Source organism: Bufo bufo, chromosome 4, assembly GCF_905171765.1.
Source record: "Bufo bufo chromosome 4, aBufBuf1.1, whole genome shotgun sequence".
Taxonomy (NCBI): Eukaryota; Metazoa; Chordata; class Amphibia; order Anura; family Bufonidae; genus Bufo; species Bufo bufo.
The window spans coordinates 232,188,622-232,198,623 of NC_053392.1; the positions used below are offsets into that span (position 1 = coordinate 232,188,622).

The 10,002-nt window shown below is 37.9% G+C and overlaps 1 protein-coding gene across 1 annotated transcript; it reads left to right on the forward strand.

The window, feature by feature from the left end:
- Nucleotides 1-1,623: 1,623 nt before the first annotated feature.
- UTS2B (urotensin 2B) lies at nucleotides 1,624-9,541 on the forward strand. The gene is made up of 5 exons (XM_040430008.1): nucleotides 1,624-1,726; nucleotides 4,177-4,284; nucleotides 6,379-6,416; nucleotides 8,999-9,092; nucleotides 9,516-9,541. The coding sequence occupies exons 1-5, from the start codon at nucleotides 1,624-1,626 to the stop codon at nucleotides 9,539-9,541; spliced, it is 369 nt and encodes a 122-aa protein (XP_040285942.1).
- The last annotated feature ends 461 nt before the right edge of the window (nucleotides 9,542-10,002 follow it).

Below are 10,002 nucleotides of genomic sequence, written 5' to 3' on the forward strand. Positions count from 1 at the left end.
ATATTTCTAATCCAGTCTAAAAACCCACTTTATTATCCTTGAGTGTGAATAAAGGTGTAGTTGTGTTTTGTTCTTTTTGAATTGACAAATGGTGTGTCTGTGCTATCACTACTTGGAAATAAAAGTATTTGAGATTTCATTGTATGGCTTGATCTGATCTTTATTTGTTCCACTTTTGATTTGCTTTTTAGTTAATAACAAGTCAACATATGATTTGTGCCCTAGAGTCCTCAAATAAAACTACCCTACTTTGCCCAAAAAACCCATGCCAAATAATCCCATAAATAGTAGTGCTACATACAGGTGAAACTCGAAAAATTTGAATATCGGGCAAAGTTAATTTATTTCAGTAATGCAACTTAAAAGGTGAAACTAATATATGAGATAGACTCATTACATGCAAAGCGAGATATTTCAAGCCTTTATTTGTTATAATTTGGATGATTATGGCTTATAGCTTATGAAACCCCAAAGTCACAATTCTGAGGTACCCTTTGCTCAGGGGGTATGGAATAATTAGCTGACTAGAGTGTGACACTTTGAGCCTAGAATATTGAACCTTTTCGCTAAATTCTAATTTTAAGCTGCAATAATGCAATTCCTTTCAAGTTGCATAACTGAAATAAATGGACTTTTGCACGAGTTTTGAGTTTCACCTGTAGTCCTCTACAATATCATGCAGTAGCAAAATAAATACTTCCATACAGTGCAGAAATAATGATACGTTTCAAAATAATTCTGCTATAATGGCTTAGGTGGTCCTCTTCTGAGATGCAAACTGTAGTATGAATCCAATCTTTTATAATTTTATAAATGGGACTAAAATTACCTATATTTTGTCATATAGACATGCACAGTCTGTTCCTAGCTTTCTGAATTCAGACTGAAGATTGTGTCATCTTCACTCAGACTGGAAACTTTAGCTGAGCAGATGAGAAATGTGACATTGACAGATAGCCAAAGAAAATCAAAGGGAGAAAGAGTCACACCTGAAGTCATCAGTAGCAGATGACATCCATTCATCTAAAATTAATTAAACCACTGTTCAATTTCTACCTTGTGTTCTCTTAAGAAACACAATGCATTACAACTTCTCCTGACACTCCTGAAGACCTGCAATGTCTCTTTGATAAATTTCATTTTTGTCTTCTGTCTTCCATTTTATCATCTTCCCCTCTGAACTAATTCCATAGCATCATGTTGTGAACCATGGAAGTCATTTTAAAGATCAAGGACCTGAAATCAATTTAATTAGTTATTCTTCTACCTCCGTTTTGGCATTCATTACAGAGATCTCAGAGTAATTAAAATGAGAGCATGGAAACACAACTATAAATTACCATAAGCCTGCCATTGACTTCTTTAGCACGTGTATTCCAGCATTCTTTTATTGGTCATATTCTGGTTAAATTGATCTAGGTTTGACGTCAAGAAATTCATGCAGTTCATTTGTCAGTTTTTCAAGAATTGAATGCCATTGACAAGATGAATGATTTTTATGGGGGGGGGGGGGTCAACTATGACACAATGACGACTGTGGACACTATTTAAAAGTGAGCGGACTTGGAGAAGAAACACATTCAAGTCCCAGGCACTCTACACGGTTCCATCAGAGGTGAAGACATGTTGCATAAAGCTGCTTCTGTACATCTCTGCCTTGGGACTTTAACTTTCCTGGTCATGATCTCCATGCAGACAACTGAAGGCAAACCTTATCCCTTGCCAGGTAAGTTTTCAATAATTTATGGTTTGTTGGTTCATGTCATCATATTATAGATTATCTATCTATTTATATAAAGCCATTTAACTGTATAAGAATAAAGATATTTTGCAGATGTATACCTCAGAAGAACACAAAACTATATTATATGGATAGCAGATGAAGACCAGTTGTCTTCCCATTTAGGATAATTCTGGCTCAAGTTTATTAAATTGTTTATATTGCTTTACACACATGCAATTTCTGTGTTATGGTTAGCAAAATTGATATATTACGGAATACTTTTTGTTTCTAATTTTATTTAGTCTTTTCTATTGAACTTTTCCTGAAACATTTACGTTCTAGAATTTATGTTCTTAACATTGGAATTGTAGAAAGCAGGTAGAAATTTTGTATTTGCATATAATATACACAAAGGAAGTAACTTGAAAATGAAGATAAAAAAAAATTAACCCTAAAAGCCCTCCTACCACAGGAAGGTAGGGGAGAGGGCAGCAGAGGTAGAGAAAAAAAACACATCAGTCCTACTAATAAAATCTGCTCCATAAGTGAATAGCATTAGAACAGGAGCTAGTCTTGCTGTTGCTATTATTCTTGATTATTTGCTTCAAATTCAGATTTTTGTAACTAATGTAAGCCGTTCTAGCCTAGTCCATTTATTGAGAGACCTCATCTTTTAAAATGAAGAGTTTGGTAAAATGAGAAATCAGGTACACAATTTAGATCTCAGAATCAGGTAACTGGGAGACTTCACTGACAAGTTGAAGAAATAGATAAGCAAATGCAAAATCTTTACTCACAACTATCATTTCCTAAAGGTCTACTTTTATCCATACTATAGGCTATATTTGGTGAGACATTCAAAATATCTACTTTTGCTGTCTTTGCATTCATTTGAACTAATTGCACATGTAGTTTCACCGACAACCCACATTGCATTAGATAGATGAAGGCTGTTTAAATACAATTCTGTAGTGGTACTTTTTGGCTGATGCACGGATGTACTTTTCCTATACCCAACAAGCAGCAATAATAGGATTATTCTTTCTATAGAGAACTAAACTAGGTCTATCTCAATCTTAAAACGTTACACACATTTTATGAACATGTTATTTATAATTTATGTAAACTTCACTACAGAAAGGTCATTTAAATTATAATGTATGCCAGCATAGAAACAATTTGCACACTAGAGTGAGCATTGACAGTGATGTCTGCTATACAGTAGAGACTATAGTTATCTCTGCAAAAATGGGAAAGCAAAGGATCAGTTTTGTAATTCTTGTCGCAAAACCTGTATGAAGCTGACTTTTTCTTCATCTGGCTTGTCCAAATCACAAATGTATCTTTGACTGTTATTCTTTTGCTTGTGTGTTCTCAGTGAAAAGGCAACACATTGTACTGTGTGCTTTACTATCTGATGAAACTCTCAAGGTCTATATCAGTGATGGCGAACCTTTTAGAGGCCGAGTGCCCAAACTGCAACCCAAAAGCCACTTATTTATCGCAAAGTGCCAACATAGCAATTTAACCTGAATACTACAGTCCAGTATATAGTATATCTTCCATGTACTTTATCATTTAGCTATAGTAGCCTGCCTACATACAGTGCGCTGCCTGTGCTGTTCATAGTGCGCACTGCGCTGATGAATGGCAAGAAAAGTTAAGGCATATTGGTACACCATAGACTTTTCCCAGGGTGCGGGTGCCCACAGAGAGGGCTATGAGTGCTGCCTCTGGCACCTGTGCCATAGGTTCGCCACCACTAGTCTATATAGTACTTTTAATATGAAAGTCATACAAAATCAATTACAATAATGCAGAATCAGGAAATGTTCTAACTAAAATGAGCGAATTTCCCAAAGTTTCTTTTGGATCTGATTAGTTCAAATCTGCTGTCAGGTTTAATTCAGTCCGAATAAATTTGACCCAAGTCAAAAGTGCCCCAATTGCTCTGAAAAGTTATGCATGAAACTCAGAGGCCTCCTAGGACTGTATCTAACCTCTTTCAAGATCTTTAATGTCAAGACAGCATTAGTAATGTCAAAGTGGCAGTAAAATATATAGCTATGGGTAACTGTATGTTAGCCACTGGTAACAAACAGTCTGTTTAAGGTTAAAAAACAATCCAAAAATGCCTTCTACTCTGTCTTCTGACCTGTAAAATGGTGAACACCAGGATGTACAGGATGAATCACAAAAGTTTCAGATTTGTCGAGATCCAAATTTTGGGGGAAATTTGTAATGAATTTGATTTGTGCCAAATCATTTCACTCATCTCTAGTTATAACAATAAACCGCCCGGATCTTGCTAATTGTTTCATTTATAACCCATTGCTTGATCTGCATGTTTGCTACATCTGAAAAATGGAATGTTAAACCATTTTAGATCATTATGAGCTGCAAATGTATCTTTCACTGCTTTACCATGTCACTTTTTTTTTTTACCATAACAGAAAATGAACTGTATCCAGAAAAAGATGTCAACCACCAGGAAATGCTCCTGACCCTTCTCCTAAATAAACACTTGCCAGAAACACTTGTCAGAAGACCCTCACACATTGGTAAGCACTATTGATTTAAAAAAAAAAAAAGGATAATACTACTACAAATGTTAATATCCGTTCCATTGTAGCTCACATTAAGAGCTATTAAGTTAATTAAACAGCACTTATATTGGAGCCATATTGTACAGTAATCCCTTACAGCCAGGAATATGGTATAATATTGTGTCCAATATATTGCTGTGTGTCATACCTGTACCTTTATGAAAAGCTTATAAGTGAAAAGTGACTAGGGTTTATTACATCCTAACTCCACTGAAACCACAAAGATGTACTGATGATCTATGTAGCTTTCCCTGTATGTGGCACGTGGGGAAAAATAAAGTCTCCAAAGAATTTCTCAAAAAAAAAATAATGGTCCTGTAGGATCAGGAAAATTATGAATCTTTAAAGGCATTGTCCATGATTGACTTGTTTTTTTAAATCGCCCCTACCTGACCTGTGAAAGGAAGCATACTTACCTGCTCCCTGCTACTCCGTGAGTCCTGGGTTATCTAAACCACACTTGGGTCCTACATGTAAACTTCCGGCACATATGTTGTCACAGCCTGGCCTCAGCGGTGACATGTCCCCAAGCAGTACGTGACCCAGCAGAGATGAGACACTTGGGGACAAATCACCTCTGAGAAAACTCATTGGCTACAGCGACACATTTATCCCTGTCCCTTTTTGAAGTTTACTTGCGGGGACTGAAGTGCAGTGAAAATAACCTTGGACTCACAGAGCCAAAATCAAGCAACAGGGAGCAGGTAAGTATGCTTCCCTTCACAGGTCTGGAGAGGTGGGTGTTGAATTTATAAAACAAATCAATCATGGACAACCCTTTTAAGGGTTTGGAAAAAAAAGGTCTACAAAAGTAGCACTGTTTCTGAAAAAGGATCCAGTTTTCTAAACATGTAAAAACCTTTTTATGCTACAGAGACAATGGGGGTCATTTATTAAGTCCCCCTACACCAGAAACTGGCGTAAAAAAAGTCTCATGGTCCCATCTTGTGACTTTTTAAAGCACTGGAGCTAATTTTAGACACATATAGCATTTCTACGCTGCCTTCACTACTGGGATGTGGCAGGCGCGTGTCATCAGCCCCAACACATTCATTATCATTTCCTGGCGTAAATGACATTTCAAATCTACTCCAGATAGGGTCCGGAGTCAATTTCAATCTAGGTGTACTGACTGCTGAAGGAGGCTCCAAATTTATGACAAGGCCCGCACCTCGCGGTGATGTGTGAAATATTATAGACTGGTGTAAAACACTGGCCTTCGATAAATGACCCCCTATGTCTTATTAGTCAGGGATGAGCTCTCAAGTGTGAGGATCCTGCTATGAATCTTAGCACATCTTTTGCAAACTATGGTCTTGATAATTTTACTGCATTTAGGTTTTAAGACCTGAAGCAGTAGCATGGCTGAAATTCAAGAATATCATCAGAATGATATTTTCCTAATTAAAGTAGACGTCTGCTATTTTAGTGCAAGAAAACAAAACACGTCCCACGGCGCGAATTACCGTCTGCCAGTCACCAGGGTCAAGAAGGAATCTTTTATTGCAGCGATACAACGCGTTTCGGGGAATCACTCCCCTTCATCAGGTACAAGAAAGCTGCAGCTTTCTTGTACCTGATGAAGGGGAGTGATTCCCCGAAACGCGTTGTATCGCTGCAATAAAAGATTCCTTCTTGACCCTGGTGACTGGCAGACGGTAATTCGCGCCGTGGGACGTGTTTTGTTTTCTTGCACTACTATCTTCTTGGGGGCTCCAGGCTTCTCCTTTTGAAGATCCCTCGTGGTCCCGAGGCTGCAGACCGCCATATCCAGACGTCCAGGCTTGTTTGAAAATACCTACAATAGTGTTGTGCCTATATCCGCACAACCACACAAGGTGAGCCTTGCCAATTCTTTTTGTTCACCATTATATACCCACAGAATTACCCTATGGTGCGCCCATCTGTTTCCCTACAGATTTAAAACCAGCCTGCTACATTACAGTCTGCTATTTTAGGGTTTAGTATTTACATTGATGTTTTCTTTTTAAGGCATTATTAGGATGGTTTTTTTCTAATATCTAGAATGTTAACTATTTTGTCTATTAGGGATGGAGCTTGAGAGCAAGTTAGAACAACTGGAACAGGTAAATGATGTCACAAATGTTATTTCTAAACATGATTATTTCCCTTCAGCTCTCATTTCCTTATAGAGCAATACTATTGAGATTCTTGTAAAATTTAAAGGGAACCTGTCATAAACTTTATGCTGACCTCACTGAGAGCAGCATAAAATAGTGACAGAAATGCTGATTTCAGCGGTGTGTCACTGATGAGCTAATAGTAAGTGGTTGCTGAGAACCAGCATCATAACCATTACAGCCCAGGCCTTGAAAAGAGTCAAATCTACTTGAGAAGAGTCATGGTTATTCCTAATCTCCTGCTCTCTCACCCATCTGCTGATGATTGGCAGTTCTCTCCTAGAGAGAAAGAGAGAAAACTAGGTAGAAGACTGTCAGGAGAGCAGGAATTCATGAATAACCAGGACTCTTCTCAGGTGGCCGAGACTCTTTTCCAGGCCCAGTCTGCAATGATTGTGATGTTGGTTCTCAGCAACCACTTACTTTTAACTTTTATATAACAGAACGCTGAAATCAACTCACCTGTCTCTACTTTATGCTGCCGTTAGTATAGGCAACATAAAGTTGATGACAGGTTCCCTTTAAGTAATATATTTTGTTTATTTATCATTGATATGACCATACTGTAGTAATATTGAATATGTTGTATTAGCACATACTTTAAAAGGTCCCAAATAGACCCGTTTACGTACTTGCTCCTTGTGAAGCCCTGGCTATTAAATGGATTTCTCTGGATCTGGAAGCTGAAGCCCTCTACTATTTTCAGGAGCTGTCTATGACATTGGGATATTAATTGTTTTAAAACAGCTGCCAGAGCGAAAAGGATCTGCTACTATTCTAGAAACAGCACATCTTTTGTATATGGGTTGTATTTTGAATTACAACTGAGCCCCATTCACTTTAGTGGATACCAGACACAGCCCTTGTATAGGAGTGGTAATATTTTTTTCCAAAAATGTCCCATTTCTGATATCAGACAAGCCCTTTCAATCTGTGTTGAGCGAATTGGAGCCAAAGAAACTCACTTTCATCCGAATTTCTGGAAAAATAATTATTTTTCCTGAAATGGTGGTAAAAAACAACAACATATTCACCTCATCCATCTGCTCGTGGAGAGGCCGTCATGGCTATCTTGATTGAAGATACTGCATGAAATCTTGCATGTGGCACCATGCGCAGACCGGGATCGGTGATGTCATCAGAGATTTACTGCAGTTTCTTCTCCGTGAGCAAATGGATAAGGTGAGTACGTGTTTTTTAAAAAACTTGATTAACCCCTGAAAGGCCTCAATTGTAGCATCAGATGCCACAATCAGCGATAAATGGGGAATGTGCGGGGTTCATTGACGGTGGGCGGTGCGATTGCTGTTCCCCATTATTGCGCCCGCTACATACAAAGGAATGCTCTTTGCGATGAAGTCATTTGTCACATATATAATTTCTTTGTGAAAATTGGCAAAGCAGCCAAATCAGATCTTTCGGAACTCATCTCTACCTTTCAATAATGGAGATGTTTAATGATGAGTACATTACACACAACATGATTTCTAGTAAAATAGACTATAGATAGGTAGGAATAAAATTACAATTTGACACTTTATTAAAGGGGTTGTCAAAGATAATCTAACGCTGAGGACAGTGTCAGATTACTGCATTGGTCTTTCTTTTAATTCTGAGACAGAAACAGAATAAGGTATCTGCTTCAAAGTATTAACTAGATAACTATGGCATCCATTTATCAGCAGAAGGGAAGAATCAACTCTGTGCCGCAGTTTGTATGGTCAAAATCTGAATTTTATTTACGTCTGTCTTGCTAAAATAAATGATCATTTCACTTCTTTTATCTTCGTAACAAATCCATAGCTAGCACTCTATTCAGCCCAGTTCACACTTCAGTTTTTTGGTCAGTTATTTCTATCAGTTATCCAGAGTCAAAACCAGTAGTGAACCCTACACAGAGAAGGTATAATGGAAAAATGCCCCCCCCCCCCCCCGTTCTGTGTTTTTGACGCACACCTGGTTTTGGCTCACAATAACTGATGGAAATAAATGACCAAATAAGGCTTTCACATCTGCGTCATGGATCAGCAAAAACGCTTCCGTCATGATAATACAACCGTCTGCATCCGTTCTGAATGGATCCGGTTGTATTATCTCTAAAATAGCCAAGACGGATCCATCTCTAAAACCATTGTAAGTCAATGGGGGACAGATCCGTTTTCTTTTGTGTCAGAGAATACGAATCCGTCACCATTGACTTACATTGTAAGTCATGACAGATCCGTCTTGATCAGTTTCCCAGGACGCACTCAGAAATGCTGTTTGTAGCGCTTTTGTGTGCGTCATGGGAACGCAATGAAATGGAACGGAATGCATTCTGGTGCAGTCTGTTCCCTTCAGATCAGTTTTGTCCCCGTTGTCAATGAATGGGGACAAAACTGAAGCGCTTTCCCCGGCTATTGAGATCCTATGACGGATATCAATAGCGGAAAGGGAAAGCACAGATGTAAAAGTAGCCTAACTGAAGTGTGAACTTAGCCTTAGTTCAGCATGTACTTGAAATTATTTTTTTGTTTTGTTTTAACTAGCTTGAAAAATTGAAGGAACAGCTTTCGGAAGAGAAGTCTGACGACATGTCATATGTCATGGACACGCTCCAACCTTCACATCCAAACAAACGAGGTATACATTATGTAAAATTATGGGCTTCCATAATTTATCTAGAGTTATAATGCTCACTTGAGGATAGCTCCCCAGCAAAAGTATCCTAACTGCTCATTTGCATATGAATGTTTACAAACCGCTATTCAGTTTTATATAGCATATTGTACAATTATAGAACTAATAGTGGTAAAGTAGAACTTCCCTTCAATTATTGGAGGAGATGACAAACATAATGATGACTACCCACATGAGAGTCATTGCTGTAGGAGCTCATCTGACTTTTCCCAGTAAACTGATACCTGGCAGCGACGCAGCGTATGGTAGTTCCAAAAATCTTCTGACCGTAAACCCTAAGTAGCTAATCTACACTGTTAATGTGTTTGGGTCACTGTGTTCTGTGTAGTTTAAGCTTTTTATGTGTCTCTTATTGTGTTTTTACAGCCTGTTTCTGGAAATATTGTGTGTGAAGATTACCCTGCAGGAAAGAGCATATTCATTACAATTCGTACCAGAGCTTTAGCATATAAACCAAAAATTTGCAACAATGAAAAACTGTGAAGTTATTTTTTTATGCAACGTTCGTAATTTCTTTGTGTAGTTTCGAGTTAACCTCCAGGGAACTCTATATGTGAGACACTACTGAGCCTTTTATCCTCCCCCCCGAGCTTTACAAGCCCACAATACATTAAGAATATTGCATCACTTGACTCATTAGAGGTTATGAGCTGAATTTACTATTGTGTTTTCAAATGTCATCTGCAATCCATTTCCTACTTTCATGTTAGTAGTCTATGTATTTCATTCCTTACATTATTACCCGTTAAAAGGAAACACATTTTTTTTTGCATTGATTGAATAAAGTTGTATAAATTATATTTACACCGTATACTATTCTTGCTGATGACGTACAATATTAAGGTTTACACCT

Excerpts from the sequence above, each read along its gene's own strand:
- UTS2B (XM_040430008.1), top strand. The coding sequence starts at position 1,624 with ATGTTGCATAAAGCTGCTTCTGTACATCTCTGCCTTGGGACTTTAACT. Across the intron at positions 4,285-6,378 it reads CAGAAGACCCTCACACATTG|GGATGGAGCTTGAGAGCAAG; the intron begins GTAAGCACTATT and ends TTTGTCTATTAG. Across the intron at positions 6,417-8,998 it reads AGTTAGAACAACTGGAACAG|CTTGAAAAATTGAAGGAACA; the intron begins GTAAATGATGTC and ends TGTTTTAACTAG.